General features: G+C 40.6%; 1 protein-coding gene across 3 annotated transcripts; it reads right to left on the bottom strand.

Annotated features, from left to right (window-relative positions):
- Positions 1-18,938: 18,938 nt before the first annotated feature.
- LOC133414330 (ATP-sensitive inward rectifier potassium channel 12-like) lies at positions 18,939-27,452 on the bottom strand. Of its 3 annotated transcripts, none has more exons than XM_061699601.1 (3): positions 27,148-27,452; positions 24,043-24,183; positions 18,939-22,455 (listed from the first exon to the last, which is right to left on the bottom strand). In XM_061699601.1, exons 2-3 carry the CDS (start codon positions 24,063-24,065, stop codon positions 20,823-20,825), a joined length of 1,656 nt encoding a protein of 551 aa, XP_061555585.1. In that variant the 5' UTR covers positions 24,066-24,183; positions 27,148-27,452; the 3' UTR covers positions 18,939-20,822. The 3 variants fall into 3 exon arrangements, with proteins under 3 accessions (XP_061555585.1, XP_061555584.1, XP_061555583.1); XM_061699600.1 differs by having other exon boundaries at positions 24,056-24,183; XM_061699599.1 differs by lacking the exons at positions 24,043-24,183; positions 27,148-27,452 and adding an exon at positions 23,785-24,023.
- Positions 27,453-27,802: the final 350 nt, after the last annotated feature.

Raw genomic sequence — 27,802 nt, 5'->3', positions numbered from 1 at the left:
TCTGTGTGCCAGTGACTGCCAGTGGCTAACACTAATATACTACCGAAGATCATCAGAGGTGGGAAATTACCCAGCTTTACTTAATTTGTCTGAAAATAATTATTTATAAATTACAAATGTATCTTTGTCCATCAAGCTATGCCACTGTCATATAGTGGCAAGAAGAACAATTAAGGAAGTACGTTTGTGAGTAAATTGAGGCGAGATCATCACTATTTCAGGATATATACTTTTTGTAAAACGTTTGGTGGTGTGCTATGAAATGTTCCTAATCGTGATCGTTTAAAAATGTTAACGCAGAGATTTCCAGAAATAGTGTTGCATATTGAGATTTACCATGTGTATTTCCATCCATCCATCCATTTTCATTACCGCTTCTCCTCACTCGGGTCGCGGCTTGCTGGATCCTATCCCAGCTATCTTCGGGCGAGAGGCGGGGTACATCCTGAACCGATTGCGGGCCAATCGCAGGGCACATAGAAACAAACAACCAGTCACACTCACATTCACACCTACGGGCAATTTAGAGTCTTCAATCAACCTACTGTGTAGTTCCTACCTTATTAAATTATTGTTAATAATTATTATGAGTAACCATCAAATCATGACATAAAGATTCTATTTCTGATTCTAACATGATCATCGTCTTCACAGTAAGTACAGTAGTTTCTCACACACAGACACACACACGCAAATTATGCAGAGATGACATATTGTGCATTTAAACACATGCAATGGCACCTTCACATGACGTTGTGTTCCTTTATAATGAGGAGCATGTACAAGGACATACAATATGCCTCCAGAGTTTTTCTTTGTGCGTGTCTTTTCGACGGGGAGCTGCACAGCACGCGTTTTAAGTAAACAGTCTCGGTCCAAGTGGAGAAAGAAGGAAGGAGAGGTTGGGGACTTTTGGACACAATCACAGGCGCTGTTCTTTGCCAACAAAGACCCCCTGTCCCCTCCATGCGACGACGCTCTGTTCCCCAAACTAAAGAAAAGTCACACTTTTTTTGTCTTGGTTTGGTGAATGTTTACTGTGATACTGGAGTCCAAACCTTGACTCTGTCCCTGTCAGCCTCTCCTCTGCCTTCTCCTGTCTTTGGTTTTCGTATTATATCACAGGTGAAATCGAATCTGGATCAGAAAGCAGCCCCTCAAATCCAACAATGGGTAATGGGCAACTCAATGCACGTGAAAAGGGAACAGACAAGATGCCGCTTGGCCATTTGACATCAAGCCAAAAGATGCTTCCAGCGAAGAGGGCCAGGGTCTGGCCCACGGTAGCTGAGTCTGCCTGCCTCCGGCTCTTTCAAGTAGGGACGCTCAGAGAAACGCTCCATTGGTGTGTCTTCCGCCCGAATGCTGAGACGTGAGTGTCGCTTCTTGACTTTGTGATGGAGGTGGAGAAATATCGTAAACAAACAGCCAGGCCAAGTGAAATGAATAATGATGTGTTTATGTCACAATATTTTGACAATGTCTTTATGTCTGTTGTCGTACTAGAGCGACTCCAATTACCGGAGACAAATTCCTCGTGTGTTTTTTGGACATATTTGGCAAATAAAGATGATTCTGATCAAAAATGATCTCTGGGTGCCAAATTAGTTTGTATGACTGCGACAAACTACTGTAGTATAGTTTGCTAATTTTTATGTCTAAAATAGTGAACATGTTTTGTTGTTTTTGTGTTGTTTGAAGTGTAGGGCAGTGTTTTTGTGCAAACATTTTCATCCTCAACGGTAGAAATTAAATTTCATGGAAGTCAATCGATAAGAAAACAATCCTCGATTGTTTGCCTCCACCATTTATCATTTCAACATCACAAAATCAAATAATCACTTGATTACATTCACAAATTTAGAACTAGATCTTTGTGCATCTGCCTTCTGGTTTTATCTTGACTTTCAATAGATATTTTGATAATTAGTGCTCCATTCCTAATTTGAAACATCATGATGGGTCTTTTTTAAGATTTATTTAAAAAGAAAAACTGAAATATCACATTGCCATATGTATTCCGACCCTTTGCTCAGTATTTAGTAGAAGCACCCTTTTGAGCTAATACAGCCATGAGTCTTTATGGGAATGATGACGTTTTTCACACCTGGATTTGGGAATCCTCTGCCATTCCTCCTTGCAGATCCTCTCCAGTTCTGTCAGGTTGGATGGTGAACGTTGGTGGACAGCCATTTTCATATCCCTGTACTTGGCCGCATTCATCTTTCCTTCGATTGCAACCAGTCGTCCTGTCCCTGCAGCTGAAAAACACCCCCACAGCATGATGCTGCCACCACCATGCTTCGCTGTTGGGACTGTATTGGACAGGTGTTGAGCAGCGCCTGGTTTTCTCCACACATGCCACTTAGAATTAAGGCCAAAACGTTCTATCTTGGTCTCATCAGACCAGAGAATCTTATTTCTCACTATCCTGGAGTCCTTCCGGTGTTTTTTAGCACTTTAGCACTTTCTAGAACTTTCTCCCATCTCCCGACTGCATCTCCGGAGCTCAGCCACAGTGATCTTTGGGTTCTTCTTTACCTCTCTCATCAAGGCTCTTCTCCCCCGATTGCTCAGTTTGACCGCACGGCCAGCTCTAGGAAGGGTTCTGGTCGTCCCAAACGTCTTCCATTTAAGGATTATGGAGGCCACTGTGCTCTTAGGAACCTTAAGTGCAGCAGAATTGTTTTTGTAACCTTGGCCAGATCTGTGCCTTGCCACAATTCTGTCTCTGAGCTCTTCAGGCAATTCCTTTGACCTCCTGATTCTCATTTGCTCTGGCATGCACTGTGAGCTGTAAGGTCTTATACAGACAGGTGTGTGGCTTTCCTAATCAAGTCCAATCAGTATAATCAAACACAGCTGGACTCCAATGAAGGTGTAGAACCATCTCAAGGATGATCAGAAGAAATGGACATTAAATATGAGTGTCACATACTGACCTAAGGGTCTGAATACTTATGGCTGTGTCATATTTTATTTTTTTATTTTTTAATAAATCTGCAAAAATTTCAACAAGTCCTTTTTTTCTGTCAATATGAGCTACTGTGTGTACATTATTGAGGAAAACTTAAATTAACTTAAATTATTTTAGCAAATGGCTGCAAAATAACAAGGAGTGAACAATTTAAGTATTTTTTTTTTTTACATATTGGTGTTACTCCTTATCCCAGTTATACTTTGAGTTTATTTCCATGAAAAAAAATCTTTTTCAAAAAACTTAAATTGCGCAGTGTCAGCTGCGATAGTCCCCAGCACACCCGTGACCCTCGTGAGGATAAGCCGTACGGAAAAATGGATGGATGATATGGTTGAAGAGTTAAAGAGCATTCTCTCTTTAATTTTATTTTAAAAACATTTGACAGCCAAAAGTCACAAATCTTAACAAATTTTTTAAAACAAAATTTTTGAAAAAAATTAATCCTTGTATATATATTTTTAAAGAAATTCTAGAAGGGTTTGATTGCATTGAAGAAACATAAGAGATTTTGTGACCGAAATGTGTGTGGGGTCTCATCATAAGGCCAAATTAAGGTGAAATTTAAACCTCTTTCCATACTCCATCTCATTCATTCATTCAGTCATTTTCCGTACCGCTTATCCTCACTAGGGTCGTGACTCTGGGCGAGAGGCGGGGTACACCTGAACTGGTTGCGAGCCAATCGCAGGACAGATATAAACAAACAACCATTCGCACTCACAGTCACACCTATGGGCAGTTTTAGAGTCTTCAATTTACCCACCATGCATGTTTTTGGGATGTGGGAGGAAACCGGAGTACCCGGTGAAAACCCACGCAGGCACTTGGAGAACATGTAAACTCCACACAGGCTAACCAGTTCTCCACCGTGCTACCATATTCTATCTCAGAAAAACAAAATAAAATTTGCTGGTGTTACAGTTAATGTTAGCTTACCAGTGTTTGTTTTCTTTCAAGATTCTGGCCAAAGTTCGACACTGTCTCCGCCATTTCAGCGAATTGAAGAGCACAAAATTTGCATGGTGCAGAGTCTTTTGCATGGTGTTTTACATATGGAGTCTTTGTGGTTGAGGAAGCCAAATTTAATTACTGTTGAGTTAGCGAGTGCTCCTCGCTCGGTTTCATCCTCACATCTCGCACCTTACACTTTCACTTCCCTGTCCCTCCGTCACAGCACCACAAAGGTTGCAGTCACTATCACTACATGAATTGAAGATAGTCATTGTTTTACCAAGTGCTTCTCCTTGTAATCACATTCATGAAGTTGAAGAATAACAGATCAGTGCTGGGCTCGCACGGTCTTGATGGAAAATCCTGAGTCCGGCCAGTCCAAGACCAAGACTTTCGTGGCTCGGGTCCGAGACAAAACCAGTACCTTCAATATATATCTTGAGTCTTACAACACTAGTATATATACAGTATACTTTCCTATTGTTTTTACATTGGGCGGCTGTGGCTCAGTTGATACAGTAGGTCGTCCAGTGATTGAAGGGTTGATGGTTCGAATCCCAGCTCTAAGTGTCCTCTGCCGAAGTGTCCTTGGGCAAGACACTAAATCCTAAAATGCTCTCAGTGGGCTTGGCAGCGCCTTGCATGACAGCAGCCGCCCATTCGTGTTTGAATGTGTGAGCATCTGTAAAGCGCTTTGGGCACTGTGATTGTGCAGTAAAAGCGCTATATAAGTATTTATTTATAACTATTTACCATTTAAAAATACATGTTGTTTGCATTACTATATTATTACATTTCATTATCAGATACGCATCCACTCCTGTCACCAAAAACTGTTTCACAAAGTCTATGACATGTAGTCAGGTAGAGAATAAGATGATAACAATATTCATGTTCATTATTGTTTGTTGTTTTTAGTGATTTCAAATTGCAACACATCACACTGAATACGGTAACCAAATTATTGGACAAGGGTCTCAATGTGTTGCAACAGTGTTTTACATCACTGCAACAGCAACTTCAGCTCAATGAAAACGTCTCTTAGCGAGGTTTAATCTAGAGTACAGTAAATGGTCTATGACATTGGTGGAGTAGCCTTTGCCAAATGCATGGTGGCCACTGACGATTAGTAGTCACAAGCAAGTAAATGACTTATTTGTAGAGCGAGAACAGAGATATAATTGTTCCTTAATTGCAATTGAGCCACACATACCCACCCCAATGTGCATGTTAGTAATAGCATGTGTCCTGAGTGTGATATTTTAAAGATAATGAAAATAATGCAACATGATGGCAACATTCTTTGGGCGATTTGTAAATAAATGTATGTTCCTTCGTTAATGAATGACTCTTTTTGTGAGTTATCTGGGTCAGACAAAACAAATTCTCTGGCTAATTGACAATGACTCACAAGAAACAGTATGATCCTCTGATGTGGGACTAGGAATTTGTCAAGGCTCTGAGCAGAGATGAAAATATAAGCGCATGGATAGTCCCTAGTCATTATTTTCTTTTAAAATATACTTTGCTTGTATTTTCAATATAGCTGTTAATTAGTTCTCCTTTCTCCTCAGTTTTAACTTCTAGGATTTCACACAGAGTACTGTAATGCAACTAGTACAAAGATGCTTTTTTTAAAAATTAAATGACAATGATTAGAATTTCTTTATACATTTATATACCACTTCTCACAGGGAGGTCTCACAAAGTGCTTTTCATGGTTAAAACACAAAATAAAATACAGTGTCACAAACGTCATACACTTAATTTGCCTAAACAAATTTTAACTGCTTTAAAAACATGTTTTCACAAGAGACATGTCTTTCATTTAGAGAAAGCACAATGCACAATTAGGGATCAACAAACTGCAGTTAAGGCTCAGTCAACTTTAGTTTTTAATCTTATGTGAGAGACAGTAAGTAGATGGTTAGCAGACCGCAGTGAGCAAAAAAATATAAATGAGACCAGAGCCACAAAGTAGGAAGGAGTCTGACCATTGAAGGCTCTGTAAGGGACTTATGTTGCAACGAACCCGTTGCTAGAGTGCACAACTAAATTCTTGTGAAAACCTATTGTTTCTTCTTCTGGATTCTGAGTGGCTGATCGGCTGCGTTATTCAATTACATTTCATTTCATGTGCTTAACAAATTTGATGCTGAAGTGACTGTTTCCAAATGTAAAAAATGACATTGGATGATTGGAGGAGAGTCCTCTTGAATTTAGGTATTTATTTGTTGTTGTTTTTATTTTGTTTTTTTTATACCGAGATACGATTTTAAATGCATTTTTGTTGCAGTGGTGTTACATTGAAAAAAGACCCCCTGTCTTGATCATGTTTTTTGGGGTTGGGGTGCTGAGGAACCAGTGATGTGTGTGTGCGTGTGCGCGTGTGTCTACATGTGCTGCTTTAATGAATAGCTCATTGTGTGTTGTGCTTCATATCTCATCTGACCTGCCAAAGGAAAGAATCAAGTTACTTCAATTGTGTGAGGGGTAACATCTGAGGGAAAGTGATACATAGGGGTCAAGCTTGGGCTGTGTGGTGTTGCTTGGAGGCTGTGGGGGGCTTATTGGGGTAAGAGGTTCTGCTCTTGGTGGCTGATTTTAAATCATCTTCTGTGATCACTCAACCTCAGGTTTTCGTGTTTTAACTTTATTTAAGCGATTCTGTGTAGGCGCAAAAGGGAAAGATGTGAATGCTACTTCATTTTAAAATGCTTTACAGATAAAACATACTTGTACATTTTTTTGCTTTTTTTTGTTGCACTTTGTCATATGAGGTAACAAAAACCATGAATCCTAGATATCACGCCTGTTTCTGATCAGTCATTTTTACTCTAGAACAGTGGTTTCTTGAAATATCAAATTAGAGGTACAAGATAGGGCCGGGAGAGGACATTTTTTTTTTTTGCACAGGTTATATTGATCATGTGCTACTCTCAGGTCATGACAGTTTTAACAAATTTGATAAAGTGTTTTTTTTTCCCCAAAAAAATTGCAAACTTCCGCTTTGGTAGTCACTGATGGTTTAGTGGTACATTTGCCTGACATCGGTGCAGGCAATGTGGGTTCAGTCCTCACCGGGTTCAGTGACGGTGTGAATGTGAAAGTGAATGGTTGCCTGTCTCTGGGCCCTTTGACTGACTGATGAACAGACCAGGGTGTAGTCTCTCTTTTCCCAAAGTCATCTGCCATAGGTTTGAGTGTATAGTGGAGTGTACAGCAAAATACATTATTCTGTTGTCCTGTTTTGGGTTTGGCATGCTCCCTCTGGCCACGCTCTCTTGCTAAATGCAACCCCAAGCTTGAAAATCTCCCTGTATGCCCTGTGGGGTTACTCTGATGTTTCCCCCCATGCTGTATTAAACTGTTCAAGGGTGATTTGCATTGCCTCTATTTAAGTTTGAATTGAGGCTTAAACAATCTTCAGAGTTTGGTCAAAGTCCACACGAATGCCTCCAAGCAGGTTGCAGTGACATTTTTGCAGTCAGCCCATGCAACCCCGTGTTCATCTTCTAACTCACATGTTAATTTTTGTGCGAAAGACAAATACAGTTATAAGACATATGGTCAGCTTTGTTCTAAATTAAATTGCTGTACTGTATGTTGTCGAAGTAAATTGCCTAGATGTCTGCTCTTATGTCTTTTAGCTCAGAAACTGTGTACATTTATTGATGACTGAATCTTCACTGGATTTTGCCCGGCATTGCTTTTATATCACATATTGTAACAATGAAAGTCTTTTGACAATAAAACAGTGGCCCAATCAGCATTGAGCAGATTGAGCAGCAGCTCAAGTGTGGTTTACATGAAAAACTCGTAAAACAATTGCCGGCCCCCTTTTTGAAAGTGAGCAATATTTCTGGGTACTGAGAGCTACCAGTTTGATACACACTTCTGAATGTGATCACAATACCTTGAATTAGATGTTATTATGCAACCCCAATTCCAATGAAGTTGGGACGTTGTGTTAAACATAAATAAAAACAGAATACAATGATTTGCAAATCATGTTTAACCAATATTTAATTGAATACACTGCAAAGACAAGATATTTAATGTTCAATCTGAAACACTTTATTGTTTTTAGCAAATAATCATTAATTTAGAATTTTATGGCTGCAACACCTTCCAAAAAAGCTGGGACAGGTGGCAAAAAAGACTGAGAAAGTTGAGGAATGCTCATCAAAAACCGAGGTTCACCTCTTTGTGAACAAGTGCGTGAGAAAATAGTCGAACAGTTTAAGGACAATGTTCCTCAAAGTACAATTGCAAGGAATTTAGGGATTTCATCATCTACGGTCCATAATATCATTAAAAGGTTCAGAGAATCTGGGAAAATTACTGCATGTAAGCGGCAAGGCCGAAAACCAACATCGAATGTCCGTGACCTTCGATCCCTCAGGCGGCACTGCATCAAAAACCAACATCACTGTGTAAAGGATATCACCACATGGGCTCAGGAACACTTCAGAAAACCAATGTCAGTAAATATAGTTCGGCGCTACATCCATAAGTGCAACTTGAAACTCTACTATGTAAAGCAAAAGCCATTTATCAACAACACCCAGAAACGTTGCCGGCTTCTCTGGGCCCGAGCTCATCTAAGATGGACTGATGCAAAGTGGAAAAGTATTCTGTGGTCCAACGAGTCCACATTTCAAATTGTTTTGGGAAATTTTGGACGTCGTGTCCTCCGGGCAAAATAGGAAAAGAACCATCCGGACTGTTATGGATGCAAAGTTCAAAAGCCAGCATCTGTGTTGGTATGGGGCCGTGTTAGTGCCAATGGCATGGGTAACTTACACATCTGTGAAGGCACCCTAAATGCTGAAAAGTACATACAGGGTTTGGAGAAACATATGCTGCCTTCCAAGCAACGTCTTTTTCATGGATGTCCCTGCTTATTTCAGCAAGACAATGCCAAACCACATTCTGCACGTGTTACAACAGCGTGGCTTCGTAGTAAAAGAGTGCGGGTATTAGACTGGCCTGCCTGCAGTCCAGACCTGTATCCCATTGAAAATGTGTGGCGCATTATGAAGCGTAAAATACGACAACGGAGAGTCCCGGACTGTTGAACAGCTGAAGGTGTACATCAAGCGAGAATGGGAAAGAATTCCACCAACAAAGCTTCAACAATTCATGTCCTCAGTTCCCAAACGTTTATTGAATGTTGTTAAAGGAAAAGGTGATGTAACACAGTGGTAAACATGACCCTGTCCCAGCCTTTTTGGAACGTGTTGCAGCCATAAAATTCTATGTTAATGATTATTTGCTAAAAACAATAAAGTTTATCAGTTTTAACATTAAATATCTAGTCATTGTAGTGTATTCAATTAAATATACATTGAACATGATTTGCAAATCATTGTATTCTGTTTTTATTTATGTTTAACACAACTTCCCAACTTTATTGGAATTGGGGTTGTAAATAAATAATATTCATCTATGTGAAGACACTTATTATGTTAATGATTTCTCACAACAATCATCAAGTGATTTGACAAGGTAGAAAAAAGATAACTATAAATTTGAAACACTTTATTTGTATAAGTGTTTACATTTTCAAATGATCCCTTCTACAACATTCCTATAGGAAATCGTTACGTCCCATCACTGGTGAGCTATTTTTAGAACCGGCCCGCAGGCTTCTCATGTGGTCTTTGTGGGCTAACTGCCCTGCTGTACAATTTGTAATTCTATTAAGTTTTTAATTTTTTTTTTTTTTTACAGTGGAACTGTATACAAAAGCACATCATACTGTAAGCTTCTTTTTTGTGGATGTAATATTTTTCCAAGGTCCTGCCCTTTTCCTCTGGTACTTTCCCAAAGGGATCCGCGGGGAACAACTGATGATGTGACGTTAATGTCCAAAATAGATGTTTTAATTTCCAGTGTTCTTCATGGTTTTGGAAATCAGTTTTAAAATCCAAAAGAATGGCTCAGGAAGGTGTGGTCATCACCTCAGGGCCTGAACTATTTCCTGGCCTGGGCAACGTAGCATTTTTTGTTCCTGCACTCACCAAACATAAGAAGGCCCATCATCAATAAACAGTTGATAACAGAGGACCGTTAATCCCCAGATCATTTGACAATGATTACATTTTGAAGAAAGCATGATTAGCATTAACACAATGAAAAGCATTTTTTGACACCAGATTTGCCAGTGCTAGAGCCTTGCTGCATCTGCAACAAGAGGGCAAGGAAATACAGGCTGGGCAAAAGAAAGAATTATCAATGGTGCCTTGTATAGCTGTCAACAGTCATTCCCACAAAAATCTAAGATCTGCAGCTTTTAATGCGGGGGCTGTGTGAAGCGTTAGTATCTTTTACATCTCTGCACGTATGCATATTAAATGGAGTTGATGGCGTCTCTGTAGGATGAGGTTGCTGACTGAAAATTGTGAATCGGGTGGAAGGCGAAGGACGTGGAGACTGAGACATTCGCAAGAACATTCAGAAAATGATGTGCAAGAATTTAACTGCAAACAAGGGTCTCCTTTGTGGGGATGTTTCTGCATCTTGTCTAACTGCTCGCTGTTTTGGAAAGACAGCCATGATCTGTCTTTCAAAAAACTTTCCATTTTAATGATGTTCTCAAAAATTCCTCAGGATTCAGTACTTTGAATCATGTTCTTGTGTCTGAGTGCAATGCGCAGTTCGCACACTGGCAAAAGGTGCGTTTAATTGAGTCAGTGTCATATTGACATGTTGCTATTCTGTGGCACAGTTTGACTAGAATTCAAACACTTTGCATTGAAGGAACTGAAGGACAATTAGTTAGGTTTGATGGCTTTATGCCATGAGACAGAAATATGTTTTTATTTGTTAGGTCAAATATTTTAGTTAAAAAACGAAGACAAATGATGCACCTTGGGACAAGATATGGAAAAGAATCCTTATTAAAAAAAAAAAAAAGTCACTTTCTAATCATGAGTTTTTCACGGAACATTGAATTAATCAGAGTGAATGGGCGGAGGCCCCGAGGGTCTGAGGGTGGCTGGCCGCAAAGAGGCCTGCATGAAAGAGTTTGTTGTTGGATACTGAGAGCTGGAGATGAAAGAAGAGATGGAGACAGTGAATTTGTTGGGTGACGCTCCCCTCTCCCATCGCCTTCTCACCCTGCGGCCCTGCCTCACTTTGCCCATGCATGTGAGCCAGAGTTCAAATGCAGGACTCACAGCTGCTTGCTCAGACTGACATCAAAACACACACACATATGCGCAAGCACACACACACACACACGCACACACGCGCACGCACGCACACACACACGCACGCACACACACACACACACACACACACACACACACACACACACACACACACACACACACACACACACACACACACACACACACACACACACACACACACAGGTTGACAATTTGAAAAAACTGGTTATCCAGTGGCGGTCGACTGGTTAGAGCGTCCGCCTCACAGTTCTGAGGACCGGGGTTCAATCCCCAGCCCCGCCTGTGTGGAGTTTGCATGTTCTCCCCGTGCCTGCGTGGGTTTTCTCCGGGCACTCCGGTTTCCTCCCACATCCCAAAAACATGCATGCTAGGTTTAATTGATGACTCTAAATTGTCCGTAGGTGTGAATGTGAGCGCGAATGGCTGTTTGTTTCTATGTGCCCTGCGATTGGTTGGCAACCAGTTCAGGGTGTACCCCGCCTCCTGCCCGATGATAGCTGGGATAGGCTCCAGCATGCCCGCGACCCTAGTGAGGAGAGGCGTCCGTTGAGAGGGGGGTACTGTCATGTACTGCCCTGCAGTACCGTTTTGGAGCCTGGATGGCGCTTTGCTCCCTCTCGTCCTCTCTCTCCCCTCCAGCTTCTCCTCAAGCCACGCACCTACATTTAAGCCTGCCTGTTCCCGGAAGTCCTCGCCAAAGTATTGCAGCCTCTCCTAGCGGTACCACGGCCCACTGTACTAATGTAAGCTACCCAACTCCTCATTACCTTGTTAACTCTTGTGTCTCCTCGTTCCCAGTGTTCCTGACCCACGTCATTCCTGCCAGCCCCCTGTTCTGTCCACGCCGCCGCCTGTCAACACATCCAGGACCACTTCCATAACCTTTGCTCAATAAACTGTTCATCATTTTACATCAGCCTCCGCCTGCTCTTGGGTTCAGCTACTTCCCACACCTGGCATGTATAGCTTTCTTTCTTTTCTTTTCTTTTTTTTTGCACCCTGTCCACAAAGTCTTCTACAACAGCAAATCTCAGGACCCATTGTTCTCCTTTCAAGGGTGTCGCGCTTTGGTCCAAAATATTTTGGGAATCTGTAATCGAACACCTCTAATCCATGTGAAAAAGAAACACTGCTCAGGATGGAAGCTGTATTTTCTTCTGATGGTAGTGTTTTCATCCCTAAATATAAGGACAGTGCCTACATTGACTCTGATCGAGGCTGTGAATTCCCCTCTGGATGTACCAATAAAGGATCTATCATTGGAATTAAAGCAAAACTCGTCCAAGCATGGAAGAATGGCAAACAGCTGATTATAAGAAGAGATAGATCAAGATTTGCAATAAAGACAAGAGAAGTGAGGAAATGGAAACGACAAGCCTGAAAGTTTGGAACAGTAAAGCCAAATAATCTATTTGCGCCGTCGGCTGAAAACATTTGGGTTCGAAATCAAAATATCAATATGAGACAAGAGAAGAGCATTTAATTTCCAGGTGTTTACATCTAGATCAGACACACAACTTAGACGATTATTTAAGATGATTCCTAAGGAGGTAGTATTTATCCTAACAGCACATTTAGGTGAGTAAAAGTTTTGGAACAGGTATCTTAAAAAAGGATGAATGAGAATTAGAGAATTCATCCATCCATCCATCCATCCATCCATTTTCTGAGCCGCTTATCCTCTCTAGGGTCGCGGGCGTGCTGGAGCCTAGCCCAGCTGTCATCGGGCAGGAGGCGGGGTACACCCTGAACTGGTTGCCAGCCAATCGCAGAATTAGAGAATTAATTTAATTGAAAATCAGATGCTTGCAGTAACTCCATCGAGTCTGTGACTCATTCACGTTACCAGCTTATTGCACTTTTTTTCCTTTTCCAGGCCGTCAAAAACATTATCTTTCAGTCGTTGTCTGTTTTGGGGACTTATGCCATTCAGTATCCTCTTTACCAGGTAAAATGTATGCTCTCTCGGGTTAAGGTCTAGAGATTGACTTGGTCATTCTAAAACCTTCCACTTCTTTCCCGTAATGTACTCCTTTGTTGTTTTGACAAGGTATTTTGGGTCATTGTTTTGCAGCGTGATGAATAATTTCCCAGTCCAATTGCTTGCATCTTCCTGTAAAGTCGTCAGACAAAATGTCTTATTTTTCTTTCTGCCATCATATGTGACATCAATGATTAGTGATCCCGTACACTTCTTTGCCACTCTTTCAATGTCAACCGCTGTTGTTTTACCCATACCGTGTTTGTTACTTACTTTGTCACTGAATAGTGTTTTATTTCTTCTTCAGGACAAACTAAAAGCTTGTATTGCTATGGCCAATGTTTGTGCAATGGTTCGGATTAACTTTCCATCTCAGTTTAACAATTTCTTGTTTGACACCCATAAGCAGCTCTCTGGTTTTCATGTTGTTCATGTGTTCCTGTTTCTTGTATAAATGTAGTCTTCACAGGCAAAATCCAAATCATAAATTATGTTTGGACTTTCAGAAATTTCAATTTTTTAAATAATCCATGTTGCAGGACATACCCTGGGCAGCAAAATAACGTCAGTCACATGTTCAAATACTTTGCTGAAATGAAAAACGGGTTCAAATGAAGGCGCCATATAAAGGTGTATCTGATCCAGAGGCAAATACCGGGACATAAAAGCAGAAATCTCATATGCATCTTTTGATGTCAAACCCAAATTATTTCAGTGTAAAGCAAATGCAAATGGATTTGTCACACTGTTCCAATACGTTTGGAGGGGAGTTTAACACAAGGATCACCTTGCTCCACAATGGGCTGTTGGAGACGGCGGCGTGACAGTGAAAGAAGCATTGGATGAGTTCCAGGAGAAAGATGGTGCACTTCCTTGAGCGTGGAAAACAGTTGCAGTACACACACATGCACGCAGCCAAATATCCCATAATTAGCATGCTAACAGGCAGTTAAATGTCTGACACAAAGACTCACTGTTGGGCCTCTGTTGCTCACTTCATAGACAATGCACAATACGGAGCCCATGGGAGCCCCCAAATCACCCTAATAACCGTCATGACCCAGCATGTCTTCTCCTATTTAACCATTCCACCCATGACTCTCATTCACTTGCTGACCCGTTAATGAAAAGCTGATAGCCTCCAGGCCGGTTCCTGCACAGCTCGCCCCTTCCTCCCTTGTCCTCTCCTTTCATGTTTGTCACCGGCACAACATATGCACTTCCTGTCCTCATGAGACTCAAATGTCTAACATGGTGCTGGTGCATGGGAAAAGCAACGGCTTGACATACAGCACGATGGCAACTTAGTGCAAGATCAAAAAAGGTCATGAAGTTTTGAAAGAGGAAGATGCTCATTTCATTGAGATTCGGGTGGGACCGGAGACAAACACATGAAGAGCAGAAAGGTTCTGTTTAACTACAGAGAACAATCAGTTCCGAAACAATAAGAAATAAGTAAAAAATTGCTTCACACTGAAAATAATACAAAAGAACAAATCTCTTCCTGGGTTAAACGGTCACCATAAAAGACCTTTACTAACTGTGCGTGAACATTTTGAAGGTACATCAGATATGAAAAGTTTACACATGAAAGGCCATGTTTTTGTGATATGAAGAAAAAGAGGACAAGGTAAATACAAACAAAATCCATTATTAATGTGACCTATAACCTGTATAACTCAACGAATCTTTTTTCTAATCTTTTTGAGAGGTGAAGTACTGTAGGTGAGACGAGCGGGACCTGAGCGTCCGTACTGCACTCGCATTAGATACATGTCCAATTTATAACCTTATCCGATCGAGGCCTGTGTCAGATCTGAAAAAATCGGAATTGTACTGGTCACATTGACATGAAAAAAAAAACCCAAATCAGATTACGTATGTAATGTTATGTCACAATGGGCAAAGAAAAAATCAGAATTGACCTGGAGTGTGAACATTGGACGAGCTTATGTTTTCAATTATTCTTTCACATTTAGATCACTCGAGCAAGAAGATATTGTGAAAAACTTGACCACGTACACGTTTGGTTGTGTTATGGCATTTTTAATTCAAATTAGTTTGATTTCTTGCTGTTAAGTCACTTTTTTTTTTTTTGTAAATATTTCCAAACAATCAATGATTAAAGCACATTTGCCAAATTTAAAACAGAATGAGTCAGGTAAGCTCATTCTCAACTCCTCCCTTTCAGGCCATATCACAAGAACTAACACGAATCATTGATCAAGAACATGTAATGTCTCATGCTGCACTTTTGAAACCATTGATGTTGACACAAATGTGTATCCCGGGTACTGTATATTCAGTCCAAGCCTCAGTCACATCGAGGTTGCCTAAACCTGTAGCCGATGATTCTCAAATACAACTTTCTCCAAGGAAACCTCGTTTTCCTCATGCAATCAACTGTTCTCCTACCGCAAATTCTCTCATTTCACAGTCAAACATTGAATGTCATCACCTGTCAGGTCGGTCTTAACTGCTGTACACGAAGCCAATTTTTTATTCAGGATAAGCTCTCGCACTTACAATTCAAATGTTCGCTCTCTCTCTCTCTGTCTCACACACACACACACACACACACACACACGCACACACACATACACACACTACTGAAAGGCTCTCATAAACACTAGCCAAACACGCTCATGAACACTTGTCAAATGGTCTTCTAAACACTAGTCAAACACTCTCATACGCACGACTGAAAGTCTTGTTCTCATAAACACTAGTCAAACACACTCATGTGAACATGGCACTGGCGCTCACGCATGCATGTCACTGACACTCACACGGACATGCCACTGACGGTCACACACGCATGTCAATCACATTCACACACACACGTCACTGGTGCTCACGTGTTCATGTCACTGACACTCATGCATGGATGGCAATCATATTTACACGTACATGTCACTGGCGCTCATGCACTCATGTCAGTAACGTTCACACGCGCATGTCAATCACGTCTATAATGCATACACGTGAATAGTGACAATCTTAATTTAGTTAGGTAGTTTAATTCAAAAAGTAAAACATATAGAGATGCACGACACACACTCAGAGTGAAATATTTCATATTTAAAATATCCATCCATTCATCTATCCATCCATTTTCTGAGCCGCTTCTCCTCACTAGGGTCGCGGGCGTGCTGGAGCCTATCCCAGCTGTCATCGGGCAGGAGGCGGGGTACACCCTGAACTGGTTGCCAGCCAATCGCAGGGCACATACAAACACACAACCATTCGCACTCGCAGTCACACCTACGGGCAATTTAGAGTCTCCAATTAATGCATGTTTTTGGGATGTGGGAGGAAACCGGAGTGCCCGGAGAAAACCCAGGCAGGCACGGGGAGAACATGCAAACTCCACACAGGTGGGGCCGGGGATTGAACCCGGGTCCTTAGAACTGTGAGGCTGACGCTCTAACCAGTCGTCCACCGTGCCGCCTATTTAAAATACAATTTTGATGATTATACCTCATAGCAAACAAAAAACCCCAACTTCCTCATCTCTAGAAACTAAAATATAACGTGGAAAGAAATAATTAATTATTTCAAGAAATAAAAATAAATGTTTAATATATAAATTAGGTAGGGATTTGTCCTCTGACAAGTACTTTAGTGTTTAATGTATCTATAAGAACTGAACAAAATGGACTTTTGGACCATTCTAATTTATCGAGATGTACCAATATTACAAAAAAATCATGAAATATTTGATATTTGTAGTTTGTAGTACATCTCTATTCATTCACTTTTTGAATCGCACTTCCTAACAATATTAAGCTTTTGACACGAATCGAATTTATAGAGATGTACCTGTATTTAATTATTTCTTTGATTAGGACAATGTACATTAATCAACACATCAGAAAAATAGGCATTCATGTAAGTATACCAAAGTGCACAGTGCACAGAACACAGTGGCTTAAACTTTTCCACAGCTGCTACGCTTCCAGCATTTTCTGGTGACCGGATGAAAGAGAAGAAGGTGGGAATGTAGTCCGCGGACAGTGGGTGGCCACTTTTTATCCCTACAAATTTAAAACGTGACAATCACTATTCAGAACTGAAAGCGAAAACAAGCCTGAGGTTACTGATATAGATGATAGATCTGATACTCATGCTACTCGAATAACTAGTACTAGTGGATGTAGTACGAAGAAACCTACCATTGTAGAACAAGCAGTAGATCTGTAGATCTGATTACGTTTGTATCGTACCACAATCTACTGTATATTACTTCATTTGGAACTTGAATGTGGTCCAAGCAACAGACGTGACATGAAATGTTGACCACAAACGGGTGTGTATTGCGTGGGCAGCCGGCCCTGCCGTTCGAAAGTCCAAATTTGTCCTAAGGCCCGAATGCTTTGTACTGTATTTCACTGGTGATCCGTAAAGACTGAATCCTCTCTCGGCTCCAACTTCCCCTTTGTGCCCTCGCACAGGATAAACAGTATAAAAACATGGACGAATGGAAAACAATACTCCTCAGGTAAGGGCTCAATTTGGGAACAGAGGGTTGAAGATTTAAACCCCGATGTGCAGGTCCGTTTCCCGAGTAATATTGAGGTACCCTTGAGCGATCCACCAAATGGCTTAGAATGCCCAGTCCATTTCAGTCTGTAGAATGCTGTTTTTGACAGATTTTGTGTTATGGCCTAAAATTGCCATTCAACAGCTATTGTGACTGCTTTATCCAAATTCAACTCGATTAGTAGAGTATTTGATACAGCAGCGATTGAGTGTTTGGGCCAGGGAAGATGCCGGGGTTAGAGTCTTTGTGTTTACATGTGGATCACAAGACAGAATTTTGCTGCTCCCATCCACACCCCCTGGGAAAAAGGATCAGATATATCTGTCGTGTGTGCCCACTATCAAAAGATTCACTGTCATTGAAACTACAAAATGTGGTCGTCCTCTTTTTTTGCTATCTGATCTCCTTGACGCGCTCCTTTGATCTTTCTTCCATAAATGTCATAGTTCCGTCATACAACTGTGTTGTTTACACGCGCATATCACTGCACACCTCACAATTCAACACCAGTGAGCCCCTTACATTATTATGCATACATGTCCATGCCATAGCATTGCCTCCACCATGCTAGACACATGATGTGGTATGCTTTGGATCATTATCTGTACCTTTCCTTCACTGCAGATTTGCTTTACCCATCAATCTGATATAAGTGTACCGTGGTTTCTGGCTTTGCATGAATGTTGATTTCCATGTTGAAACCCTTTTTTTATGAGCGCTTCTCTTGATTGTAAATTCTGACACTGATTCATCATCTTCTCCACAGTATGCTTGACTTAGTTTGATATTGTGAAGTATTTTTGTATTCACCGAAAGAAATTATTCTGTGATCATCCGCTATTGCTGTCTTCCTGCGAGTTATTGCAAAAAGACTTTTTGAAAGAAAGGACATGAAATATTCAATATTGCTTTTCAAGACCAAAGTTAGGAGAGTCAGTCCCTCAAAGACGTAGAAAATGATGGTGGCTGCAGTAAAGGCCTGGCAAAACACCAAGGAGGAAACTCAGAATTTGGTGAAGTCCTGTCATTCACTTTAGAACAATTATTTACAGTTATTCCAATTGTCCAAATACTACTGAGCGCCTGAAAAATGTAGGTGCATAAAATAGCATAAAATAGCTCTTATACCTAAATGGCAAAGGCCGTATTTTGTAAAACCTCTTAAATTAACACTAAAACTCTCCACTTATACAAACACACATAGTAAATACATATTGGTGGTTTTATTTCAATTACATTGGTGTAATGTATGAGGGCAAAAAAAAAAAAAAAAAAAGACACGGTCAAAAATTCTGGGCCCCAGTTTTGTGTTAGCGTCAGTGGGCCTCCACTGTAAATAGCTGCAGTGACATCTAGTGACACAGAATGCAACAGCAACAATAATTCAAAGATTTATTCATAACATTGAAACGTAAACATCCAATATTAAAGTGCATTGTAAACAAAATATATATATATATATAATATTTCTTTCTTTCTTTCTTTTTTTTTACAGTTATTTCCCACACACCAGCCTATGATTGCCATTGCTATTTAAAAATGTATTATTGTAATAATGCCACATCAAAAGCTTGCAGTTGGTGTCCTTGATTAGTTTCTTGATAAGAAATAATAATAGTATCGTATGAATATACAGTACTGAACTGTACTGTAGTAATCAAAAGACAGGCTCTTTGAGGTTTTTGCCTACAGCATTTTACCATTGTGGCTGACAGCAAGCATGCGTGTACAAGAGAGCTGTTTTTACCCTCTACTTCAGCACTACAAAAATAAACAATAACATATTTTAAAGTGACTGCTTACACATTTGTTGCTCATGAGCACACATACTCTTCACAATCTCTCGCAAATCCACATTTGCACAACACAAAAAGTGAATCAATGACAAAGTGACAAAGTGAAAATATAAATTCAGTACTGCGTGAACATTAATATACCACAGATGAGACAAGGATTCACAATTCTGTATTTTTCCACTGGCTAATTTCTGTATGTTGAATGTTGCTTTTAAAGCGCCGGCAGCTTAAAAACAGAACAAAACCATCACAAACAACATTGAACACAATGGCAAACCTTGAACTTTGTTTTCATTCATGTCCCTTGTGCACATTTCTAGAGGCTTCACTCTAACTTCATCCCTTCTGTTACGTTTTACAAAGACTTTATATCATGACTGAGATCTTTATAATTCTAAAACTGTCCGTAACCCAAAGCTGCATGCTGTGATAGAAGCTAATGTATCCTCGTGACTCAGCGATGTTCGGTGTTTCACTTTTTGAAAACAAATTGTAATGTGGAAAGTGGGACAAGTTGGAGAAATGCCACTGAGCAAGGCACTGGATCACCAACTCTGGGTGCACAGCCCTGCCTTACTCTGAATATTTCTTCAAAATGCATAGGAGCACAAATATTGTATATATCTCAGTCCTATAAACAGACTGGATGCTTAATATTTACTTCAGTTTGTCAACAATTTTCATGTCTTGTGCCTGTAAGAAAATGTTCTTTCATTTGGGGTCCTCTCATCCCTTATTTACAGCAAGAGATTTCACATGCATAAGGTGGAATGTTGACAACAGATGACTCAGAGAACACCATTAGAATGAACACAAAATCATAAAAGTCATGAAATAAAACATTTCTACCTTGAATTTGGTCCTCCTCAAAAAGGAATATGTCATTAAAACATTTTATAGAATGTCGCATTCACACTGAAGTCAAACGACTCAACGTGTGCTTTTCTTTGGTTGTGACATAAAGAAGAGCCAAGGGTCTGTGCCCTCAAAGATTTGCCTTTTCTTTACATTGGAACTGCCAAAGTCAAACTGAGGCTATGCAATTGATTGCTTTTACACTTCTATGACAGTTAGGAATCTTAAGATTTTAGTCAGAAAAAAAAGTACATGCCCATTTGATCAAGACTTTAGGACAGTAACAGTTTGATGCAAGAATCAATTATTTCCAGTGCGAAACTTTGGTTCACAATTTTTGTTCTACCTTAGAAATTCCACTCTATTCCTAATAAGAAAATCCCCACGACTCTTTTGATTTACTTTAAATTATTCTGACAAGACAAAAGGAGTTTTGATTTCTCGATATCAAATCCCCAATGTCATGCAATGAAAACAAAACAGAAAAGACATTCAATCTGCTTCCTCATTGATTTCTTCAAATCTCTGGCTCGTTCTTATAGGTCACTGGATCGAGTGGAATGGCTGTTTGTAAGATGTCAAATTCCATCTGGTTATTGTCCATGTCCAGAACACACATGACATTGTGACTCCCAGATGTCATGGTGGCAGTATCCTTAAACATATTGTGGAAGTCCACAGAAGTCCTTCTCTCCTCTGCTCTTTCCTTCCCTACAATTGGAGAGGAGTCAAAGATGTCTTCTTCTTCTTCTTCCCCGCAGCTCAGCGCGACCTCGTTCTCGTAGCAGAAGGTACTGACCGAACAAGGGATCAAGCTTTTTGAAGCCATGCGTGCGGAGAAGGGAGAAACCACAGAGGAGGCCCGACTCGCGTTCTCGTCGAGCTCTTTGGCGCTGAAGTTGGGTGTTGACGGGACCTCGTAGGTCTTGTGGAAGCGTGCGTAATCGACCTTGTAGCAGTTGCGGTCCTCATAGATGACAGGCTCAAACCTGTGGCCCCAGAAGATCTCCCTGGAAAGGTAAGAGCTACGGAACTGTGTGGTCATGGCTGTGGCCTCCACCATTCCCTCCAGGATCACAACAACCTCAAATTCATCCGTCTCCAGATCAGCTCGGCTTACACTATACAATGGGCTGTCTTTGTCTATCTCATGGACTATAACCAGCGGGGATACGAGAAACAACCTGTCTGTGCCCTCGTCGTAGCCCACATTGAGGTCCATCTGCTCCAGTGGGATGAATTCTCCTTCTGCTGTGACGTAGGAACGGATGACCTGCGCCCGGACGTGAGCTTCCACAATGTGGCTCTTGCGCAAGTTCCCCACCCTCCACATGAGGCACAGCTTGCCGTCACGAAGGGAAATGACAGCATTTTTGGAGAACACGAGCGTCTGGTTCCTTTTCTTTGGGCGCGCCATCTTGGCCATAATGGTGCCAACCATGAAAGAGTCAATGATACAGCCCACGATGGACTGAACAACCACTGTTATGACAGCCATGGGACACTCTTCAGTGATGCAGCGCCAGCCGTAGCCAATGGTAGTTTGTGTCTCCATGGAAAACAAGAGAGCACCAACAAATCCCTGGACATGGAGGATGCAAGGCACTCTTTTTGTCTGTCCTTCTGTAGTGTGTCCAGAGTTGGGTGAATACAGCCCGCCCGCTGCTATTCCTTCACCCTTCACCATGAGGTGCTCCTCAAAGTCCCCGTGGGAAAGCGAGACGCTGTAAAAGATGACGCCAAAGAAAAGCCAGGAGATGATGAAGCTTGTGCAGAATATAAACAGCAGGTATCTCCAGCGGATGTCCACACAGGTGGTGAAGATGTCTGCTAGGTAGCGCTGCCTCTTTTCCTCCATGTTAGTGAAGACAACATTACATTGTCCATTCTTCTTCACAAAGCGGCTCCGTACCTGGCTGGAGCCCCTTGTCAGAACCCTCCCGTTGTAGTTGTTCATCCCTCCTTGTCCCCGTGTGCTGGGGACAGCAGCGGACGCACCTATCCGCCTCCTCCTTCTCCGCTTCTCCTCTAATTCTGTGTCGCAGGCCGAATGTGAGTGGACGTCGGAGGAACCGTGACCGTTATGGAGATCCAAGCTGCAGATCCTCAGACGCTCCTCCTCTGGTAAGTTGTTTGACACAATGCTGTACCTGTTAGGCAAATAAGCGGGTCAAGCCTAATGTACAAACAACAATCAACTTTTTTGAAAAATGTTTGTTAGCCACGATGATGGAGAATACCTAAGCTTAAATTCCTTAACTTCAGCAAGAATGTTTCATTTTATATATATACACACACTGTGTATATGTTTTTAAGATCAATGAAAGAGATATTTGAAAGATCACTACTGGATGCCACGTAGACCTAACTAACATTCCGGTCACCTAACTATTTTAAATCCACAAGCCTGTGTTTTATTTAAATGGATTACCATTCGGAAAGCTGAGTTCTGTTTATCTTAATGAGAAGGCAGATGGCAGATTATGAGATTATATTCAGTATGAGTCTGAGTCAGTCACATTGTCCATTTGGAATTGAATCAACATACATGTGCTCTATGGACAAAAAGGTAAGGGATACTTCCAACTATGTGGGAGCAGTTTGGATAAGACCCCTTTTGTATGCTCCGATGCACAAAACAAGGTCCCTATAGGATGAGTTTGGTGTGGAAGAATGGGAGAGCCTTGAACTCTACCCCATCAAACACTTTTTGGGATAAACGTCCACAGTGATTGTGAGCCGACATCAGTCACGTTTGACCTCACAAATGTTATTCTGGATAAATGGACAAGAAATCCTATAGACACACATCTGTTGTTACTCTATACTATAGTTGTCAAGAGAGACCAAGCCCATATTTTCTTCAATACACTTTAAGAGTCATGTTTAAGTATTCATAATACCTTTATCCACTTAGTTGTTCAATAGTATTAGCCATCCTATATGTGGCACTTTATTTTAATCATTCCATACCCATCCGGATTCGTTGATTTTAATTGTGTCTAAAAAATATATATATATAAATAAAATAATAAAAGTAATGTTTGCCGATGTGAATCAATTCTATTCCCCGGAATACAATTAGGAACAAAGTAGAAAACGTGATACAATCGACTGATATTGAAAAACGCATACATTGGGCAATTTTTAATGATCAAGACATGACATGCTCTTGTTCTTATAACACGTGCTGTGTGGCTGCAGGGTGAGGAGGAGAACTCTGTGTAGGACAGTACAGGATGGCCTTAGCCTTCGGGAGGATCTGCTTGCCGTAAATATCCTTGAGCTTGTCCTGACTCACTCTCTCTAGGTGCCCATTTAACAAACGTATTCCTACTTGTTATCGTAGGAATTCTGGATAACACTATGTAAAAAACAAAACTAAACAAAACCACCAAAAAATAAAAAAAAAAAATAAAAAAAAATACCATTAATCACAAGACTGATGAATGAGCACATTATGTTGACACGTACATTACCTGTCATGTACATTCATATTTTTTGTATCTTTATGTTGGTAGCTTGACTGTCCAACTAGCATGTTCAGGTCTCAATGCTAGGCTTGGAAAGTTGGAAACACCATAGAATAGAATAGAAAGAAAGAAGAGACTAATCATACGGTCAAATGAAGATGCATTGATTGTTAGATGCTTAAATATCTGCGTTCCTCTTCCGGCGAACCGAACCAATCTGTGACACCATTCAAACAGTCCCACACAGAAGGCTGCCTCCATCACCTGTTGGACCTACTTGTTCCCATGGCAACAATAATCCCTCATTTGAGGTTTGGGTGGGAGGCCAGAGTCTAATCACTCCCACAGATCAGCCATCCACCATGCAGGCAATACTTGGGCCTCTGAGAAGACCACTGCAGACCACTGCAAATGAGCACATACAGTATGCAATGGTCACAATGTCCGTTTGGACTTGAAATGAATCATCATGAAGAATTACAAAAGTCAAGGATATATTTGTCTTCACTATCCACAGGGCAGTGTTATATCATCTGTGTTGTATTGCTGAATTAAAAGTGTGGATTTAGACTTAATCTCAGTTTGACTCGGCCATGTTTTATGGACATCTGAGAGGGGATTATCTTGTCACAAGGAACACGGTGGACCCAATAAATCAGATTGTATAATTACACCACATTGTACACACACACAAAAAAAGCATTCTTTTAAAATAAAACATTTTAATAAGAAATTCAACACATTTATAAAGGTATATTTAACACACTGATCAGTCAAAACATTGTTACCAATTGTACATTAAAATAATATCCAATACAAGAGCTGTATTAAATATTCTGCATTTACAACGATAACAATGTTCATTTTTGATTGAGACTGAGGTACTAATTTGACAGTTTGTTAATTTTGTAGTTTTTTAGCGGTGTAGAACTTCAGTGCATCATAATATTTCAGTTACCTCAATTGACATTTTTACATGTGAAAGGAACCTTCTCCTTCAATAATATGAGAAGGTTTGTCTATCCTTGTGAAAGGGGCGATATAGTTAAGGGCGGGCATTTGACTACATTTCCTTGATCGACCGTGGGGAAAAGAAATCAATCGATTCATGAGGTTTTCAAAATATTTTCGGAATGGGATGGGGAAATGGAGGCACGGTGACCGACTTGTTAGCACATCTGCCTCGCAGGTCTGAGGACCTGGGTTCAAATCCGGCCTCGTCCGTGTGGCGTTTGCATGTTCCGTACCTGCATGGGTTTTCTCCGGGTACTCCGGTTTCCTCCCACATCCCAAAAGCATGCGTGGTAAGTTAACTGATGACTGAAAATTGCCCGTAGGTGTGAGTGTGACTGGTTGTATGTCTATAAGTGTCCTGCAATTGGCTGGCGACCAGTTCAGGGTGTACTGTACCCCGCTTCTCACCCAGATTCAGCTGGGATAGGCGCCAGCAAGCCCACGAACCCGGTGAGGAGAAGCGGTACGGAAAATGAATGGATGGATGGGGAAATCGCTCTCTTTATGTCCTTAACTCCTATTTCAGTGCCAGTAGCGGGAGTTGATGTTGCGCCGCTTCCCATAGACAGAAAACTAGTTGGGACAGAACCAACAATGCCTATGCTGGTTTCAGCCAAGTAGTGCACTTCATTTTGACACAGTTGCGCCAAGATTCAATTCATCAACAATTAATTCCACACAAATATCAAGACAAAGTAAAAATACATATTTCGTTTTTTTTATTGTAAAGGAAATAAAAACACAAATTAAATAATTGCACACATAAAACTGTGTAAAAGAATGGCACTGACACAATAGTTTTTTATTGGTGTTTTTGATAGAGAAGTTGGACCGCCTTAGACTGTGCAGGTGTACCTAATGAAATATCCCGTCTTTATGCAACGTCATTGTGCTTTATGTTACACTGGATTCAGATCTTTTGATCACAGACTTTACTCATAGACATTACTGAATGACTGCCACAAGTCACAATCACAAATGCCGGAATAAAAAAAAGAAGGGATTCTGTAGTGAAGAATCCAATTCAAACCTAAAACTGGCATCTCAGCAAGGGAGAGTGGAGACTCTCTTCTATCTGCCACAATAAGACATAACACATTCTGTGTGGGTTCCACAGCCTTCTTCCTCGATATGTTATCATCGTTTCCATCTTCCATCATATGCATTGTCATAACTAGTCATCTCTGGTGCAGCTCATTTTCATTCAATTACCAGAGTCATCCATAAGGATGACTGTACATGTAGAGATAATAAATTGACGAATGCCCTTATAAAAAAAGAATGTTGATGGATACAGTGCACAGTGTGCTTTTTTTTGGGGGGGGGGGGGGGGGGTTATTTATATCTTTATTTATGTTAACCTGATTCTAAAGAAAGGGTTTGCTGCTTTTCTTGGGTGAAACCTATAACTATACCAAACAATAAATAATGTACTGCACTCTCCTTATAGTACTATGCAAAAGAATCGCTGCCAAAGTACAGTTCCGTTCTGTTTAACTTTGCCTTTAATCTTTAAGAACAGTTTGTTTTTAAATATTTATTTAGGTAAAAGTTATTTAACCTTTATGTGCAATGCATTTTAATTAAGTACAGTTTTTTCCCCCCTTACATTTAAACGCAGTGTTAATGATCAAACTGTGCCTAATGTTGCAATGGCTTGCAACAATAATAAATATACTTTTTAAGAAAAAAAAACCTGTGTTGTTTTTGATGAACACAGAGGGTCACTTCATTTGTTACACCTCCTCAATCTAATGAGTATAGTTTTCCAAGGTGTAGAGCTACAATGTTCCAGTCAAACTATTTCTTATATTTTATAATAGCATTATAAAGGGACAAAGTATTAACACAGTTTTGCGCAACTGGACAGTGTCAATCAAAACTGAGCATGATTGTCTTTGTTAAGGCAGAAATTGGATAGAGCTCCTGTATTGGAGAATGTGCAAGTGTGCCTAATGTTGCTGCAGTTGACTGCATATGTCTTGGGTTAAGATGAATGAAGGTTCCGTTTAATGTGGAAAACTAAAACCCTGCAATTCAGGATAGATCAAAATTGAAATCATGTAACCTGTCATCTCAAAGAGAGATATAACCCTGACAATGTGAGGCGCTGTTGACCTGGTCGTACTTGGCCCAGCAGTTTTCATGATGCTCAAGCTAGTTTTCTGACAGTTTTTTTGTTATGATGATGATGATGATGATTATACCTATAAACTACATGGCCTGGGATAGGAAAACTATCACTGTTGATCTTCAGCTTTAAGTGGACACATTCATTCATTAAAAATAAAACACGTTATCTAATTGTAATCTCCTGACATGAAATACTGTGACCATGATTAAAAAGATACTCACCCTACTAATTGATGACTATTTTCCTTGTTTCCATTCAATTTCCTTGTCAGCTGAAACTTCACTTCTCAAAGTCCCAATAGCACTGTCAACTCCAACTATCCAGCACGTCTAGATTGCTGTGGTGTGTGAGCGCTTCATTCCTTCTTCCTCTCTTTTACTTTCATTTAGTGATTTCCTCTTCAGTACTTCTTCATCATTCCTTCCTTTTAATCTCTTATTGTCCTCCTTTACGGATAGTGTAATCCTGTCACTGAACGCTCTTCTGTGTGCAGCCTTGGCTGAAACTGCTGTGTCAATCTTCCCTGTGCACATCACGGGAGATATGAGATGGGAGGGGGAGGAAGAGGCATGATTTGAACTGAAGGCGGTGATGGGGGGGGGGGGGGGGGTGTAGGTGTAGGTGTAAAATACCTACTTTGCATTATGCTTTCTTATAGCAACAGGAAAAAGGGCACAAAAATAAAATGTGAGTTGTTGACAAAGTCTGTGGATTCGAAAGACGGAGCACAAACTAAATAGAGTAATGAATATTATTTGATACCTCCCTCACAGCAAATGTTCATAGCTTGTTGAAGCTTTTAAATCTGTGTAGTTTCAGGTCTCTGCTGCCTTTTTGCTGCAATGGGTTCCCACTCATGTTCGTGATTATTCCACA

The sequence above is a fragment of the Phycodurus eques genome, chromosome 16 (assembly GCF_024500275.1).
Source record: "Phycodurus eques isolate BA_2022a chromosome 16, UOR_Pequ_1.1, whole genome shotgun sequence".
NCBI classification, from domain to species: Eukaryota; Metazoa; Chordata; class Actinopteri; order Syngnathiformes; family Syngnathidae; genus Phycodurus; species Phycodurus eques.
Note: the sequence above shows the minus strand (reverse complement) of the source record. Positions and strands in the feature narration are given on the sequence as shown.

What these genes read in the sequence shown, in the direction of transcription:
- LOC133414330 (XM_061699599.1), bottom strand. Translation starts at nt 23,846, where the DNA reads ATGCTAGTTGGACAGTCAAGCTACCAACATAAAGATACAAAAAATATG. An exon ending in AATATGAATGTACATGACAG is followed by an intron (nt 22,456 to 23,784) that starts GTAATGTACGTG and finishes TTTGCCTAACAG; the next exon opens with GTACAGCATTGTGTCAAACA.